The sequence below is a fragment of the Kryptolebias marmoratus genome, linkage group LG5 (genome assembly GCF_001649575.2).
Source record: "Kryptolebias marmoratus isolate JLee-2015 linkage group LG5, ASM164957v2, whole genome shotgun sequence".
Classification (NCBI taxonomy): Eukaryota; Metazoa; Chordata; class Actinopteri; order Cyprinodontiformes; family Rivulidae; genus Kryptolebias; species Kryptolebias marmoratus.
In genome coordinates, this window is record NC_051434.1 from 6,027,245 (window position 1) to 6,045,295 (window position 18,051).

Consider the following 18,051-nt stretch of genomic DNA (forward strand, 5'->3'; position numbering starts at 1 on the left):
CCACCTTCAGTCCGCTGAAAGAGGCGCAGTCAGCCCGCAGCCTTCAACAGCCTTCAACTCCACCAAATCCAAGTTTTCTCCTCGCGTTTATCTCTCATTCTTCGCCCGCGCCTCTCCAGACGCTTTGATGTGTCGGTGTGCGCGTGCACGCGCCTTTTAATAATTCACATGAATGAGAATAAAACCTGTCTCAGCTTTCCTTTCAGGCACGAGCCTCTAAATAAATAAATATAAAGGCTGATGCTGATGAACAAACACCTCCAGAGTACAGCAGGTTCTGTTTGTCAGAAATCATGAATTTAATAAAGTTTAAAGAAAAACTTTATTAAATTTAATGTTTTGTTTGGTTTTTTTATTTTAAATCAGGAAAAAAGATTCTGTTAAAAACTCCTCTGTGGTTCCTGAGCGTCATGTTAAACTCTGTGAGACGCTCTCATGGAGCTGCTACAGCTAAAAGTAGCAAAATGCTAGCTAAAAGCTAAAAATAGAAGAAGGCTAGCTAAATGCTAACTGTAGAAAAAAGGTAGCAAAACTGTAGCTAGAAGCTAAAAGTATTAAACAGTGGCTAGAAAAAAGCAAACAAGCTAAAAAGTACATGTAACAAATGTCTCTCACCCTGTCCTTCCCGTCCCTTTGTCTGACTCTGTCCCTCTTGTCCCTGTCTCTCACCCTGTCCTTCCTGTCCCTGTCTCTCATCCTGTCCTTCCTGTCCCTATCTCCGAATCTGTCCCTCCTGTCCCTGTCTCTCACTCTGTCCTTCTTGTCCCTGTCTTGTTTCTGGTCCACTTCCTGCTCGAAGACTTGTTACATAAAGCCGTCTTTGCTCAGCTCCTCGTCTGTCTCTTGTCCTGCCACGTCCACCTCTGTCATTGTGTTATTCTTCCCCCTCCTCTTCCTCATGTTGCTGTCGGAGCGTATTATCTCCTCCTCCTCCTCCTGCTCCTCCTCCTCCTCCTCCATCAGTGATTTTCTGTTTGTCGAACACAAAGGGGACACAGGTGTGACGAGGCAGACGGTGGAAATACCACATTTCTAACCGATAATAAACCTTTTTTATTCCTCCTTCATCCTCTTTGTTAGAGACGTCCATCCTCATCATCATCATCATCATCATCATCATCATCATCATCCTTTTCATCATCCTCCTCAGGAGAGACTCGGCTGGTGGACGATCTCCGGCTCTGTGGATGTTTTTTGATGAGAATAATTAACAGGAATCACAATACAAGATGGCCGCCACAGCTAACTGGCCTCAGTCCCAGAATCGTCTGTAACGTTCATTTTACAGACTCTGAGGATTTAAGGTGGTAGTAGCTGAGAGTGGTTCCTCCTTCAGAGCCTTTATTTTCTTCCTCCCTCAGGACTCGACGACTCTGGCCGTCAGACCATGATGCAGCCGCCTCCGTACCTGCCGGGGCCCCCGGACCCCAACGCGCCGCAGCATCCCAGCGTGCCGCCCGGCCCGGGGGCCCAGCCCAGCTACCCGGCTCCGCCTCCTCCGCCCGGCTCCGAGGGCTACCTTCAGGAGACCCAGTTCAACTGCGGGCCCCTGGGGCCTCCCGGGGCCCCGCAGGGCTACACCATCCAGACCCAGGGCCCCGGGGGCACCGTGCCGCACCCGCCCGTGGGGTACATCCACCCGGGCTACCCCCTGCAGCTGCAGCCCTGCACCGCCTACGTCCCCGTCTATCCCATGGCATCGGTGAGTCAGAAACGCCGGCAGCAGAATTCCCGTTCGGACGCTCCGGGACGATAAATCCGGATTTTTATTAATTAGGTTTTATAACGAGTGAAAACAGACGGAAGGTTGTTTATTTTCAGAGAAAAGTTCTTCCTCCAGCTGTTCGGTGATTAACAGGATGTAATCATGGAGGACTTCCTGTGGTTGAAGCTCAAACTGTCGGACTTTTCAGGAACAGTTTGAGGCTGACGGGAGAGACGAGGAAACAGGAAGTTAATCCTAAAAATCTGAGCAGACTTCCTGTTTGTACCTGAGACCTGCTGACTGACTGCTTAATAATTGCTGAATGACTGCTAAAAAGTAAAAACTAAAAGTAAAAATACTGACAGGCTAAAACTCACAAACCCATAGGTAAAACTTAGCCAAACAGTAGCTAAAGGCTAAAACAGTGAGACTGTAGTGAAAAGCTACAATGAGAAAAATCATCGTTAGAAGTTTGAGCAAAATTGTAGCTAAACTCTGAAATTAGCTCAACAGTAGCTAAGAGCTGAAATTAGCAGCATCATAGTTAAAAGAATAGCTTTAGCTAAAAGCTAAAATGAGCAAAAGAGTAGCTAAAGGCAATAATTAACTAAATTGTAGCTAGAAGCTAAATCAGCAAAATCATAAAATAATTGGCAAAACTTTAGCCTTTGGTAAAGGCTAGAATTAGCAAAAGAAAAAGTAGCTAAAAGGTTAAAATCAGCTGAACAATAGCTGTAAGCTAAAAGGAACAAACTGGTAGCTAAAAGCTAAATGTGCGCTCAATCTGTTGAAGGAACAGAAGAGATTTTATTGGATTTCTGTCGGGAACGTTTTTGCTAATAAAGTTAAATATTTTTCTAAAAGTCGGAGCAGACGGCCCCACTCGAGGAGAGACTTCTGAGACGTCTCACCCGTCTCACCTGTTTCCGTCCGTCTCACCCGTCTCACCTGTAATCCCAGCAGCCTTTGCTGCTCGTCTCTCTGGGTTTCTGCTTCCTTCCTTTCAGCGTTTGTCATGAAAATGTTGTGGTTTTTTTTTAAAAAGCCGTCCGTTTCCTGTCTGTCGCCTCAGGGTCAGCCCTACATGCCGGCTGCAGGAGCTCACCCAGGGATCCCCCCAGGCCAGATTCACCCCCTCCAAATGCCGCCCAGCATCACCCTGATGGACCGTCGGCCGCCGCACGACTACCTGCCCATCGCCGTGCTCACCACCGTCTGCTGCTTCTGGCCCACGGGCATCATCGCCATCATCAAAGCCGTGCAGGTCACTTCTGGATTTTTATCTCCCAGAAACGGATCCGACCTGCCGCGTAGCACCGCGCCGCGTCGAATTGTGCTTTAAACGTTTGACGGGTAAACGGCAGAGATGCAGTAAGAATATAAACGTTACAGGCTGAAGACTTTAGATTATCTAAGAGTTTAAGCAGCAGATGCAGATGAGACAAACTGTTATATAAATATGTGATGAGCCAGTCTCCAGCATGGTTTAATATGGCCGCCGCAGCAAACAGACAAATAACTCCATTTTACAGATGTTGGAGTAGATTTTGGTATAGTAGTAGCTCTGAGCGTGACATCTCGTGATTTTCAGTCCAGGGGAAGCCAGGCCTTTAATTCTTCTTCGTGGTTTGTTGAACACGTTGTTGTTTCTGTGATGCCACACGTGTCAGACGTGTCACACGTGTCGGCGCTCACGCTGCAGGGCGCCTGATGTTACGTAACCGCACCAACAGGATGGATTCTGGCCCCTGGCTGCTCAGCCGGCTGTGAGCTGAGCCGAGCCGACGGGACGCCGACCCGCGGCCTGAGCTGCAGCGCCGCCTGTTCGACCCCCCCTCGTTGCGTAACCCCTCTCTCTGCTCTGTCCCTCAGGTGCGCACGGCCATCGCCAGAGGGGACATGGTGACGGCGGAGATAGCCTCCCGCGAGGCCCGCAACTTCTCCTTCATCAGCCTGGCGGTCGGCATCGCCTCCATCGTGCTGTGCACCATCCTCACCGTGGTCGTCATCATCGCCTCGCAGCATCACGACGACGACTGGGAGCCCTAACCGGTCCTCCGAGGGGGGTTTTCCAGCTCAACCGTCCGGTGGAGGAAACAGTTCAGAACCAAAACCGGCTTCCCGTCAAACGCCCACCAGTGACCAAAAATAAGGAAACGCAGCCGAGGTTTGAGCATCAAAGCGCCAGGCGGCAGCTTCATGTTTACAAACCTCCTGGTGTCAATAATTCATTCGGCTCTCATTAATTCACGCAGCCCTTCAACGACGTAGCCGGGTGAAAAGATAGAGCTCTCGTTTAAATGTTTTTAGAAAAAATAAAAACCGAAAATCCACAAAAACTCTGCGTTCCGGACGGTTTTTTTTATTATCGAACGCACGTTTTTAGTCAGGAAGCAGTCTGTTTTTGTTCCCAGAAGCTGAGGCCCCGCTGCGCGTGAACGGCGTCGGTTCGCCGGGTGGCGTGTTCGATGATCGGTAACCATCTTTAACATACCAAATAGAGACAGTCAAGTGAATGTCTGTTATCAGCAAACTGGGTATTTCTTTTAGATTTAGCGCATCACATCCTAGCTGGTTTCGGTGACATATAATTTATAAATGGTATATTTGACGACTTATTTATATTCCGTTATTTATTAATCTATATATCTGCCCTTGCATTGGCTTTGTCTGCTGTAACTTATAGTGATTTATTGCAGCTATCTGATGCTCTGAATTGGCTTAAAGTTGTGATGATCATTTTTGCACTTTGTAGTAACCAGATAAAATGACACGTTTATAGATATTAGAGTGCATGGTGAGTGAATATAAACCTGTCGGCGGGAACGATTTGTAAAGTTTTAATGACTTAGTGTTACGGTATTTTTTATTTTTTAAGGGTGTCAATCAAAAGGAGAAAGGAGGACGTGAAGTGTTCATCTTTAGGCATTAGTTGTTTTGTTTTTTGTGGCTGTTTCTTTTTTCAGTGCAGCTGTAGACTCTGAGGCAACATAACCCTGCATGTCATCCATTTTGTCTTGAATATTAGGAATAGATGTGCGCGTCTGGTTTCCACGATGTAGCTCTGAACAGCAGCTGTGCTGTTGTCGTTAACAGGGACTGGGCTGTAAAGTTACAGCAGCGACTGAGGAAATTCGTGTTCGGTTGATTGTTTCTTCTACGCTTCTTGGCAAAAAAAAAAAAAAAAATTATGTCGTCGTTTATTTCCCCTTAAATGGCGCTGACTTGGCGTGCTCCTCATCCCGGAGTGACCCGCAAAATCCCATCGGCTGATTTGCGACAAATGCTAGTTGGGGAATGAGGAGAAGCGGCTGCTGTGGCTGTGTATGGTTCTTCCGCATGCTACCGATTCTCCTGTTTGTTGAACAAACTGTTAAGCTGCCAGTATGTTTTATTTCTTTAATCATCTGATCAAATAATCGACACCAAACAAGCATCAATGGCAGAATAAGCTGTTTGCTCAACCCACTAACCTATTTTCCGAACTGCGGCGCCATTTAAGGGGAAACGAACAGGCGTTCCTACAGGAAAAGGATTAATCGCCGAGGAGCAGTGAAAGAAATAATCAATCAAACACAGATTTTCTTACTTTCTGTGCTAAGTTTGTTGTCTAAAGTTTCAGAGGTGATGAAATATTTCTTGCTGGAGAGGAAAAAAAATTGAATTCCTGTCCTGTTTTGTAGCACTTTCTGCGGTTTGAAAACTTTCTCCTCTCGTTGAGCCACAAATTATTGACCCCGTTTCTCCGCCGCTCCATCCTTTCCTCTGCTGGTCCATTCGGTGAAGATCTTAAAAAATATATATAAAGAAAATTAGGTTTCGTTGACAGTGAACATAAAACTAAACGATATATGTGATAGTTTGCTGTTAACGGTATTATAAATGCGTATGTGTTATGTTCAATCAATCTGGGCCGACGTTTAGTATTCAGAGACGAAGGTTTAATAAATATAGAGTATCTTTCTGCGACATAGGTTTTAAAGGTGAGCTTCGATTCTAAAATAATGTTTTTTGAGAAATGTGTGTTTAAAAGAAGCTGCAGCTGCTTATAGTAAATCAAAGTTACTGTATTTTATTATTTGTGATGATTAACATTCAGTATTTTTAACAATATATGACTCAGAACGTGGGTTCCTGTGCTCCTGTCACAAATCACTTTATAAATTAAAAATTTATTTATTTTTTATTTTTTTTAACCATTATTATTCTTGACTTTCTGAGACCTATGTCTTCAAATGGGACCTGTTTTATTCAAGACATGACATTTTTGTATTTAATTTTAACTTTGACTCCTAGTTGATCAAAATAATGTTTATTTTTTATTCCCTCAAGGTTATATTAATTCAAACAGCCAGAGGAAATTAAAAAATATACACCAAACAAAAAGCTGGGCTTCAGTTTTGTGTTTTAGGGAATACCGATATAAACAGATGTTGGTCCCGACCCAGCAACTTGTTCCTGTTTTACAAAAGATTTATGTGCCTAAAAAGCAGAATAAAAGTGAATCATATTGTGCTTTATTTTAACATTTTTTTAATTTAATCTGAAGCATGTTACCTGATTGTGACATGGAAATTCTTCATGTGCACAAAATGTGGTTAAATTAAAAAAAATTCAGTTAGAGCATAAAACTTAAAAATATATAAATGTTATATGATAAACTTTATACAGTATAACAACAGGTGCTCTATAGTTTTAACCAACTAAAACTCTAACCACAAACTACTGTTTACCGAAGCTAACTGTTTAGCAAGCTAATGGTTGAACAAGCTAACGGTTTAGCATGCTAACAAACAAGTTACAAAAATGGGAAAACTAAAATAACTATTATTATCTTAGCATCTTAACTTCTAACCCCAAAGTTTTACAGAAATTTTCAAGCCTTGAGATTACAAATTTATTAAATTATGTTTCGAAATAAAACCCCAAAGACATCATTTTAAATTTATTTTCCAGTTATTCTAAAATTATCCATCTGTTTTTCTAAGTTGTTGGCATTTATGAGTTTTATTGAATGTTACTTTTCTCAAATGTTTGTTTTCTGTTCACAAAAATCATAAATGTACCATTACGTTCAGTGTTGACCTCAATGTTAGCTTAGCTATTAGCTAAACATAGCTAACTTAAAGACTGAAGATGTGGGAAACGGCTACGCTAACTCAAAATTTGCCTTCTAGCACCTCAAAATTCCTTTTTATGCTTTGTAAATATTAAAAAAAAATATATATATTTAATCCTCATTAGTGATTTTTTGAGGAGCTAGCAGCTATATTTTATGTATCTTTAGGCTCACTGTTGCTAAGCTAACGGCTGCAGCTACATGTTTACACAAAAGCGGTATTAATTTTGTTTAATTCTGCAAAAAAGCAAAATGAAATATACCTCTAAAAGTGTCAAACACGTACCTTATTTATTTATGTTATTAAATGGGTGTAAAAGCTAACTTTAACACGGAAAGCTCATTTTTCCCTGTTTTTCTGTGTGATAAATACAGGCCCTGTCGTTATGCAGGCGGTGATATTCAGTGTTAAAGCGTAAATGAGGCACAGTGCTGTTTGGTATTATTCTTATTATTGTACAGAAAGCTCAGGCAGTGAAAGTGTGTTTGCTGAATATAGAAACTCCTGTCATGTGACATTAGGCTCCACATCTCTGTGTGCTTTCCTGACTCTTTATTTCGTTTTTTACAGTTTGTTACCAGCTTGTACGTCAGAAAGGTTGCTTATTCAAAGAGCCAAACCTGTGTCCATTTTGGGGTTTATTCTTCTCATGCTCTTGGCTGTGTTACATGCATTGGTTGTTTCTGAACTCAGTTGTTTGAGTAATGAATAAAGGAATACCTCTGGTTTGTGAACGACACTTTGGTGAAAGAACGGTTTCATTTGCAGCTCTCCATCCTCGCTCAGCCTCCGTGGCATCTCTTCTCCCCCTCATCATCAAGATGCTATTTATAGTTGCCCTGTTTTCCTTCCTCTCCACTCTCTCTGTCAGAAAACGATCCACAGAAGCTCTCACAATCTTCTGTTTAATCAAACGAGGTCTTGTGGGTATTCGTTTGGCAGCTGCTGATTATTCTGCTCCACAAAATGATAATTACACCACCTCAAGCCACGCCGAATTAAAGCCAGAACGCCACAAATCAGCTCCGTCATTGTCGTTTTTATCACAGTTAGACTCATGAATTTTGATTAAATTTGGTTCACAAGATCTTTTTTGGATAAAAACTATCATTTGCCTTGTGTTCAGATGCCTGCAGCATAAATTAAAACCAGCAGGCTAACACAAATGATGTTTTATGTTTCATGAAAAGATCATTTTTTTCTTGCCACTCATTTTAATCGCAAAACCCAAAAGGTTTTATAACCATATTTATTTTATATTGCATTTGACCAGCTGAAATTGATTTAGAGCCAAAAATTAAATGAAAATAACAGTTTTATTTGTAAAGCACTTTAAAAACAATGCAGTTGACCAAAGTTCTGTACACCAACAACTAAAAACACAAGAAAATTTGCCTAATGAACTGATTTTTTTTGCCTTATATCGGACAGGTGATCTGAACTCCGGTTTTTGCCCAGGTTCAGCAGGACCTAAAGGTATTAAAGGTGCTGATTATTGTTGTTATTATACAAAATAAATAAAGCATAAAGCTACTGAGAACAGCAGAACAAGGTAGGAGCATGGGTCACACACAAAAACTACTGAAAGAGGTAAATTACCGAATGAAAACAGGTGTGCTGATTACTAACGGAAAACAGGTGGTATGCAAAGAGCCGGAAATGAGGACTATGGAGGACTTCTGATGACACTGACAGCATACAGATAAAACAAGAACATGAATCAGTAACTAAAATACCAAAACTCCTGATGATCCAATGAAAACAAAGCCGAGGTTAGGGTTACAACATAACAAAGTGTCTGCGGAGAAACAATGAGCTGCTGAGCGAGCCGAGCTGTAGCTTTCCTTCTCTGGCTTTCATAAAAGCGAGGAGCTGGTTGACCTCCAACAGGAAACAGGTGGGAGGGAAGGCGGGGGAGCAGAGGCAGCCAGGTTTCTGGACGAGCGCAGATGGCCGTTTAGCCTCCCGAGGAGCGGCGGCGGCGTCTCCGAGATGGTTTAACCCGACCTCCAGCACATGGCAACGGCTTCTCGAGGCTGCCTCGCTGTGGGTTTGTGTCATCCTGCTGCCATGCCGACCGAGGCATCAGGACCGACGCTCGCCGAAGGCCGGGGACGTTTCAGGACTGAGGTGGTTTGGAACATGACTCACTTCCTGTCTTTTACTGTTCTATTCTGTTTTACTTGGTAATCCTTCCAAAAAAGGTGAAAGAAGTGGAAAAACCGACAAGTAAAATTCCTGGACTTCACAGTGTTTTTACTTTGTAATTACTCTATAGTCTGTGTAATATTATTAGAGGTAAATATAAAACACGTATGTATTTTTTGGTTTCATAATTCATTCTTTTTTGGGAATACTTCAAACAATGTGTTTTTAGTATGTAACTGTTCTTTGTAGTACCAAAAAAACTACAAAATAAGAGACTTTTTAAATAATATAATTCCTTACGTTATAATGTCCATCCATCCATCTTCTCTGTGGTCGGGTCGGGGAGGCAGCAGGTCCAGGAGGGAAACCCAGACCTCCCTCTCCAGCTCCTCCTGGAGGAGCCCAAGGCGTTCCCAGTCCAGAGAGGATACAGAATCCCTCCAGGGAGTTCTGGGTCTCTTCCCAGTGGGACATGCCCGGAAAACCTCCAAAGGGAGCCACCTCAGCCGGCTCCTTTCGATGAGGAGGAGCAGCAAAGCTCATCTCTGAGGCTGATCACTTTACAAGTTCGAATCGTTGTACGTTATGAAGTAAAACGATCAAACACAGATATGTGATTTAGAGTCTGGACCTCGGTACGTTCAGATTGTTTCAGAAAAACTCACAAACTTTGGAAATGAGACAAAAAGCTTCAAGCTGAAAACTAAAAGACGTTTCTGTTCGGGAGGCCAAGTTTGTTGGTTTCAACTTGTCCTTGAAAGAAAAGAGACCAGAGATCTGGCTCTTTAATAAACTTTAATGAACTTTAAACATAAAACTGATGTAGTTCTCGACACGTGAGCTGTTCTCGTTGACTTTACAAACCAGAGTATTTTAAAAAGTGACTAATGCATCATATGATATTGTACTACTTTGTATTTTGAGACACAGCACATTGTGTCATTTCTTATCAGTTTTTGACGCTTTTTTCAAACTACAGTAACACAACGTTTAAAGGCGAACAGTCTTTATGGTTACAGCTGCCAGAGAAATGGAGCTACAGTATATTTGTAGTGAAAATAAGCCGGTGAAGCAGAAGCTCGTCTAAATGTGTTTTTTAGCACTGCCTTCAGCCCAGACAAAACAATGTACAAATAATTGAAACAGCAGTCCATCCTGATGGAGGCGGATTGTCAGCATCCAGCTGGTCCAAACTGGCAGAAAATCAGCTGCCTGTAGACGGTTTTAAGGTCCAAAGGGTCCTTCGGTCAGTCGGATCATCTTCCGTCCACTCTGAGTCCAGAGACAAACGCTCACACGTGTCTGTTTGTTTGTTTGTTTGTTTGTTTCCTTCTCCGAGCTGTTGGTTGGTCACTGGAGGGTTTTGTTTTTGGTGTACTGGCAGAGGCAGATGGGCCCGGTGGCGCAGTGGTTCCTGCGGCGCCGCAGCCGGTGGTTGGACGGCCCCGACAGCCTCTCGGACATCAGCAGCTTCACGTAAACGGCGCTGTACGTCATCAGCAGCTGGTGCGCTTTAGCCTGGCGCAAAGACAAACCCGTTTAAAAGTTTCTGTTGTTGTTGGTAAACGTACTGTTTGTTGGGTTGTTTACCAGTTTCTGCTTTGTGTTTATGTGTAAACAGCTTAATAAACAACATAAACGAATGAATGATACAAACTCTAGCATCTTATGTGAAATAAGTCCTACAGCTGGCCTCCTGTTTTTGATACGCAGATGTTTTTTAAGTTAATTAAAGAGTTATTTAAAGATTAATAAGGTGATCTGCTTTTAAAGACACCTCTTTATTATTATTATTATTATTATGTTATTATTATTATTAATAATTAAATAAAGACTCCTTGTTGATTAGATTTGTTTGTTCTGTTGCAAACAGAAAACAGTATTTTCTACCTTCTTGAACATGTCAGAAATGTAAATGTTCTTTCTTTTATCTGCATATCTCCTGTAAATTGTAAGATAAATGTTGTTTTGCATTCCATCCAATCAAACCTTCATGTCTGGTTGGTTTTATCTGGTCTTGCTCCATGTTTTAGAGGTTTTATTTAGGTCCGTATCGACTCACCTGAGCAGATAAAGACGCTTCAGGGACGAGGCTCAGGCTGGTGGTGACTTTAGCGCCCCCTGGCCGGATGGACGCTGCTGCGTCCTCGTTTCTCAGCAGAGGCCTGTTCTCGTCTGGGTCTTGTTCGGCGTCTGACCCCCTGCCATCGACGGCCTCGGGGTCAGCAGGACGAGCCTCGGACACCAGGACGAGGCGGGACATCCTGCTCCTCAGTTTGTCCTGGTGAAAGTCGAGGATTTGAGCCGTTTGGTGCGAAGCTCAACCAGCGGGCTAACAGGTGGGTCTGAGCCTCTAAAAAAACCAAACTGAGGGACAGGAGGGACTCGAGTCTCACCTGAGTTTCAGGCGTCATGAAGCAGCTCTCCTCTAAAGTCTCAGTCAGTGTCCTCAGACAGCGGGACATGTCCCAGTACACAAAGAACAACTGCAGAGACACAGGACGTTTTACACACACACTCATTATTGGCATGAATTTGGGTTCTTCGATGACTGAATCCGTACGTCTAGTTGTGACGCTGTGGATCAGAGGAAATCCACAATAAGTTCAAACTTGTGCACCCAGTAATCGCTCTACCCCTGGAGACAGAGGGAGACATATAACGTCAAACCCAAACTTGTCATTATTACATTCACGGACCTGAAGAGTGGATTTAAACGTGTGTATCTGAGCCCATCCCAGGATGGTGAGCAGAACTTAGGTTCAGTGCTCAAAATGGCCACTTCTTTCCTTTCAAATCAACTCAAGTCAAAGTTTCTTTATGAAACAAACTCTGTTAAGACTTTCTCTCTCTGTCTTCGCTCCACATATGATTCTGAACATATGAACATGAAAACCAAACCAAAAGCCTCATCTGAAACGCCTCACGTCGTTTCTGCCTCCCTGAAGCCGGGTCTAATCCCCGGGGACACGAACCTGCGTGTTTCCCGAGCAGTTCTTCACCCAGTCGGCCACGCCGACCAGCAGCTTGTGCTTCGCCATGGCCTCGTTGACCCGCACCAACCGCACGTCCACGTTGACGTCGATCTGGAGCAGAAACCGACCGTTTGAAACCAGCAGATTCTAGGACCACCAACAAAAACCTGCAGAGAGGCGTGGAACCAACCTCCTTGTTGGTGTGGTGAAGGATGAAGATGATGGCTGTGGTGAGGAGGATGGAGACCAGGCTGACGGAGAGGCAGAGGATCCAGAAGTCAGTGAAACTGATGTAGAGGTGGAGGGTGGAGAAGACGGCGCACCATACCACCACATACATCACCTGACGGACGCAGAAAGACCAAATATTACATTTCTGAAGTAAAAAGGGGTAAAAGGTAACGTGCTTTATGAAACTGTAGGATGGTCACTAAATGCTTCTGTGGCCAAAGAGTTCTTTTATTTTTGGGTGTTAAACAAACAGGAGGTGCAGCAGAATCAGTTTTCTGACAGTTTTTATGCAAATTAATGAGCTTCAGTGTGAAATAAGAGCTGCAGTCTGCCTGAATCTGAGCTTCAGAGATCTACAACACGCAGGCTCCTTACTCTGATGAGTAATCACCTAAAGTATTTTATCTCCTAAAACCCGTGAGGTGAAATTTAAACCATCAAAGGAACACATTTCTGTCTATTCTGCACTGGCTTTAACGCTTAAAAAAATCACAGAAAATGATTCAAATCTGACAGAGAAGGAACAGAGAAGCTGTGACAGAGGTTTATACCGGTGCCATTATGAAGTGGAAAAACCCCGAGTTCAGAACCAAGTATCTTCTGACGGAGGGGACATCCAGGGCTGTTTTCAGAAGAACCTCCATGTCTGCGGCGGGAACCTGCTGGGACAAACGACAAGCGGATTAATGGGGCGCAGGGACGCCCGGGGACACCTGGGGATGCCAGGGGACACCTGGGTGGGGAGAAAAGGCTGGCACTGACCTCGAAGCCCTTCCTCTCCAGCTTGGTGCGACACAGCGACAGATCAAAGGTGGGGTTGAAGGCCGACGCGCTCGGCACCGCCATGACACACTGACCTGACGGAGACGGAGAGGGTCGCCATCAGTTCGGCGCTGAAAATGGGCTCAAACACGACTTGAAGCCCTTCAGAATGCGCCGTGAAGACTTTGGATGAAACATTTTTGTGTCTTATAAATGTCCTTTAAAACCATCCAAAGAACAGAAGGGGTGGGGGGTGATTTGCATGTGAGTTCAGCTCGCTCCAGCTTTCAGATTAAAGCCTCCTGAAACCACGAACAGAAGTCCAGTTTTGTTTTCCCTGTTTGAAACCTGCAGGGTTTTGGACGTCCTGGACGGCTGAGAAGACATAAACACATAAATAAGACAACATCTCACCATTTGTCCAGGTGGTTCTGTTGTTGTTGGACGGCTGGTCCACCACAGTCTCCTCCAACACGGGACAATCCCCATTCCTGTCTTCCATCGTCTCTGAGGTCACCAAACCCTGAGCAGAAGACAAGACTTTTAAAGCCATCCGAACTGGCTTCGATGACTGTTTCACGAAGGTTTCGGTCTTCGTCTGACTCATGTGACAGTCGAGCTCAAATAAGGGGAAATAATGGGCACATTATGATCGCACAGGAAGGTCGCCTACGAAGAACAGGAAACAAGGCTTGTTAAAACACTTAAAAATAAGAACTCGTGGGAATCTGTTTTCAAGCACAGCTTCAGGATTACACATCAGATGTGACATTTTCGATAAAGAATGTCACGTCTTTTGTACAAAACCCTCACAAAAAATAAATAAAAAAGCTTGAAGCAATGGTTATTTGTTTTAAATTGTTTCAAAATAAACCCGACAGTGCTAGCAAATAACAGCTGAAACGTGTAAAAATCACAAAGAGCTGGTTACTAATAAGGAGTGGAAATGGCTGCACTGAGGCTCAGATCGGAAAGTTTTGGGAAAACCCAAATATGGCTTTTTTTTATTCCTTATATTTCTCTCCTGTCAGCTTACAACACATATTTGTTCAATGTAGTTATGCAACAAGAAGCACAAACCTGCTGAAACCTGAGTGTTTATTTACTCCCACACATTGGAAGCAGCTTTTGTGCTTTCTTTAGAGATTTCTTCAGAAATCATGAATAATCGGAACAATATTTGACCTGATGCTCTCACGCCTTTAGAACTGTAAAAAATTATCTTAAAACACAGTGTTAACACTGTTTTTAGTTTGGTTGACGATCTATTTTAATTTAATCAATCCTCTGATACTGTTTGTGTGTATTTTTTATTTCCACATATAAAAACTCTTTGGTTGAATAAGTGACCAATCGTTGTTAATAAAAGTGGACGAGATGGTTTGAAATTCTATTTGATGATTGTTCTAAAAAAGGCAACCATCTCCAGCAAGGTTGAACTAAGACTTCATGGATAAATTAGAAGCCTTCAGAGAGCTTAGACCTCCTTCAAGGCTGCAGTGGGATTAACAAACAGTTTGATCTGGATTATAATCTGGATCAGAAACAAGATTTAATCCGTTATTTTTTTGTTTCAACTCCAACATTTCCTGAACGTTTCATCCAAATCTGTTCTTTAGTTTTTAACTGATCAGACAGACAAACAACCAGAAACAGAAGGGTCACATGTAGGAGCAGAGACAAGTTTTTAACAAATGGGTGACCTTTAACCTTTGACCCCACGAACCTTGAAATCAACAGGTCATCATCTTTGACCCATGAGGCGTCCAGCTGTGCAGTTTGACGTTCCTACATTACACTGTTAGAGCTAGAACACATGATCTGTGACCTTGACCTTTGACCCCAATGACCTTGAAATCGACTGTGATCACCCTTGACCTTTGACCCCATGAACCTTGAAATCAACAGGTCATCATCTTTGACCCGTCAGGCGTCCAGCTGTGCCGTTTGACGTTCCTGCATCCCGCTGCTGCAGAGTTGGAGCACCAGGGTCAGCTGCGAGGTTGACCTCTGACCCTCATGGCCTTGAAATTAATCGTGATCACCCTTGACCTGAGGGGTGTTGGCTGTTGTTACGTGATTGCATAGTTAGAGCACAAGGTTTGATCGGATCAGCACCAAAATTTCATCACTTTTCATGAAAATCTGTTCGTAAATTTAGAGAAATCTTCTCCACAGAAACAGACGGACAGACAGACAGATGTTACTGAAAACATACCCTCCTTGGCAGAGGTTAAAGTGTTAAAGTTAAAGTTTAAGAAGCCGGTTTAACATCACAGCTGCTGCTGCTGAGCTCTTCTCTTCAGGCCGAAGCAGAAAGGTTGAATATTTCACGGTCCCACCATAACCGCTGAAAAGCAGCCCCCCTCGGCGAGGCCACGGGCTTTTATCGCTCATAAACATGTTTGTTTGACACGCAAGAATTCAGACAAACAGTAGGAAACCAGATGACTTCTGCTTTCAGAGGTTAGGGCTTCTAAAAATGTTGAGATCAGAAGACAAAACTGTCCCCGCTTGTGTCCTGTGAGCTTTTTACAGCAGTAACGGTTTTATTTATGGCAGAAGTACCTGGATCTCTGCTGTTTCTCATGTGATCCTGTCAGCAGCTTTGTGCTGGTCGAACCCTGCAGACTTCTTCTGGTTCTTCTTCTATCACATGCCTCGCTGCGTCTGAAAGGAGTCGCGTTTTAACGCCGCGGTGCAAAGACCCAGCCCTGGCTTCGGGAGTTTGCTGTCTCTTTTCGTTTTCGCTTCCTCGCTTCTTGGGAATGTCTCTCTGAGACAGAGATAGCTCCTAATCTCCTTCTTGTTTGGGTTGCGTCTCGTTTCAAGCTGCGTCTTGAGCGCTCGAGCAGAAAACATCTTATCTCCTGACAGCATCTTCTAACATCCGGTGACATGTGGGGTGTGAAAATTTGAAAACATATCCTGCAGAGTCGACTTTTAGCCTCATATTTGACACGTTTACACCTTTACCTGCTTTGTGTTTTTGATCAAACAAAGATGTGTCACATTTTATTATTTTTATACAACATGTCTTATTATGAGGCCTGGTGAGATCAGTTAAAAAGGCAATTTTTGAGCAGGATAAAAGACGTACCTGTGCTTCAACCGAGAGTCCCTTCCATCAACAGGGATGTCAGACTGGCTTCTCTCGTCATTCTTGCTGCGAGCAGGAGAACCAGTGACGTGACTCCTTGAAAGCAGCATGCCTCTCGTACAGTTGTTAGTTATTTTCACGCCTCAGTGTGTTCAGCTTGATCCTCCCCGTCTCGCTCTGCGGCTTGTGACTCAGATCAGCCTCATGACTGCAGGAATGTGGTTCACGCTCCTCGGCTGAACACAGGAAGTGCAAACAGGAAGTCCAGCAGCATTAATTCACTCATATTTTTACAGGTCAGGGCTGACAGGAAAACCAGTTCAGCCTTAAATTTAAAGTTATTCCTTTCATGTCTTTGTGGTTTTGCGTGTGGGTCTATATTTCTCTTTAAAACAGAAGCTTCTTTCAGTTTGATTTTCTTCGCTTTGTCATATTTGGCAACAAAGCTGCAGCTTTACTGTAAAAAAAAAAAGAGTTCAACAAGTTGCCTCGTGTTATATGGGGTTCCATTTGTGCCAAAAATATGTTTACGTGTTTATGTAAGGCGTACATTAAATGATATGATAGGTGATATGCGATGTGATATGTTAAGTGCAAATATTAGACACATATCTTAAATGATAGCGTGATTAGAGGATGAGTCTTCAGTTAGAATTGCTGTTGCTCAGCAAACCACATTAGGTAACCCAACCCTAACCCATAAACACAACGCAGTACATATGCATGTTACAATACACACCTAACACATCACCTAACATATACACAGCCCGCTACATACACACCTTACTTAGACACGTAAACATATTTTTGGCACAAATGGAACCCCACACATCAGGAGCGCAAATATTATGCCGAGCACACAGAAGCGAACTCTCCAAGCACCTCGCAGAGAAAAGCAGAATGTATCGATCAAAAACAGGAACAAAACAACAAACCGAGAGCTGAGCAGAACCACAAATTCAGCAGTTAAATGGCTGCACAACTTAAACACTCGGCTTGTTTTTAATGCTAACAATAAACTGGATGTTTGAGGGGTTTTTTATTCAGCTAAAAGGATTAAATATGCACATTTACCCTTTAAGCACAAAACAGTGATGTGCATTTTAAATGAAACTGATGTTAAATTTTAATTATTTACGTCTTCGGCCTTTTAATAGCTTTAAAAAACACATCAGGGTTTCGGGTCAAATCCGACCAGGTTTTAGGTCCTGAAATGATCTCTAAAATTCAAAAACTAATTCCTGCTGGCATATTTTCTGTATCAAAATATAAAACTGTTTGTGTTTGATATTTATTTACTTTTTTGTAGCTCAACCAAAGATATTTGAGGATATTTGGCATTAATATTTTGGGGGTCAGAAGTTAAAACGTTTGCGTAACAGTCTGTAACCTTTTGTTTTAAAATGCCGTACATTTTCTTTCTTTATTGGAGACAAAAACTGAGCAGAGATGCTCATACATCTTTCCTGTCACTGAGGAGGACATATAACAGAATGAAACCGTCGCCTAAAAGCAGCTCCAGTAAATTAATTTTCCTCGTTGTTACTGGTGTATGAACATGTATTTATAAATTATATTTTTAACATTTTATCTCGCTGTAAAACAAAGAGAAAGGATGTTAATCATGTGCACTGGAGCAGGTGTTACTGAGTGTGTTCTCAGGATATTCTGCCTCACTGTGGTGAGAAATATTCAGCACAGCCTGTTGTACCGAATCAGTATATTTTAGTGAATAAATGAATTATAATTATTAGCACATTTTGCAAACATTAAACATAGTTGTTTCACAGATTTATGCTGCACTGTTTAATAAAATAAACTATACTGACAAATACATTAGCTTCTAGCTAGCTTTTTTCCTACTTTTAGCCTTTATTTTTGGATGTTTTCGGGCTATTTAAAATTCATATGAGTTTTTCATTCTTAATATAAGCTAAATTAATAAACAGTAATAAATTAATTTAAAAAGACCCAGTTTAAGTACTAAAAATAGGAATTTAAAAAACACTT

At 42.6% G+C, this 18,051-nt stretch overlaps 2 protein-coding genes and 1 long non-coding RNA gene across 4 annotated transcripts in view; 1 reads left to right on the forward strand and 2 right to left on the reverse strand.

Moving 5' to 3' along the window:
• Positions 1-7,564, forward strand: part of prrt1 (proline-rich transmembrane protein 1) — an 8,254-nt gene extending 690 nt beyond the window's left edge. Inside the window, exons 2-4 of the mRNA XM_017425747.3 lie at positions 1,362-1,702; positions 2,778-2,969; positions 3,578-7,564. Of these exons, the coding sequence (XP_017281236.1) occupies positions 1,362-1,702; positions 2,778-2,969; positions 3,578-3,754 (710 nt within the window). The 3' untranslated portion in view covers positions 3,755-7,564. The remainder of the gene's footprint in view (positions 1-1,361; positions 1,703-2,777; positions 2,970-3,577) is intronic.
• Positions 7,565-8,122: 558 nt separating this feature from the next.
• On the reverse strand, positions 8,123-9,316 carry LOC119617010. Its single transcript, XR_005233150.1, has 2 exons — positions 9,274-9,316; positions 8,123-9,017 (listed from the first exon to the last, which is right to left on the reverse strand). It is a non-coding gene; the product is annotated as an uncharacterized LOC119617010 (long non-coding RNA).
• A 433-nt stretch (positions 9,317-9,749) lies between these two features.
• Positions 9,750-16,289, reverse strand: LOC108238864 (transmembrane protein 268). 2 transcript variants are annotated; one of them, XM_017421228.3, is made up of 9 exons: positions 16,042-16,289; positions 13,356-13,464; positions 12,942-13,036; positions 12,731-12,838; positions 12,139-12,291; positions 11,949-12,059; positions 11,370-11,459; positions 11,036-11,254; positions 9,750-10,491 (listed from the first exon to the last, which is right to left on the reverse strand). In XM_017421228.3, exons 2-9 carry the CDS (start codon positions 13,441-13,443, stop codon positions 10,324-10,326), a joined length of 1,032 nt encoding a protein of 343 aa, XP_017276717.1. In that variant the 5' UTR covers positions 13,444-13,464; positions 16,042-16,289; the 3' UTR covers positions 9,750-10,323. The 2 variants fall into 2 exon arrangements, with proteins under 2 accessions (XP_017276717.1, XP_024862683.1); XM_025006915.2 differs by lacking the exon at positions 16,042-16,289 and adding an exon at positions 15,510-15,934.
• Positions 16,290-18,051: the final 1,762 nt, after the last annotated feature.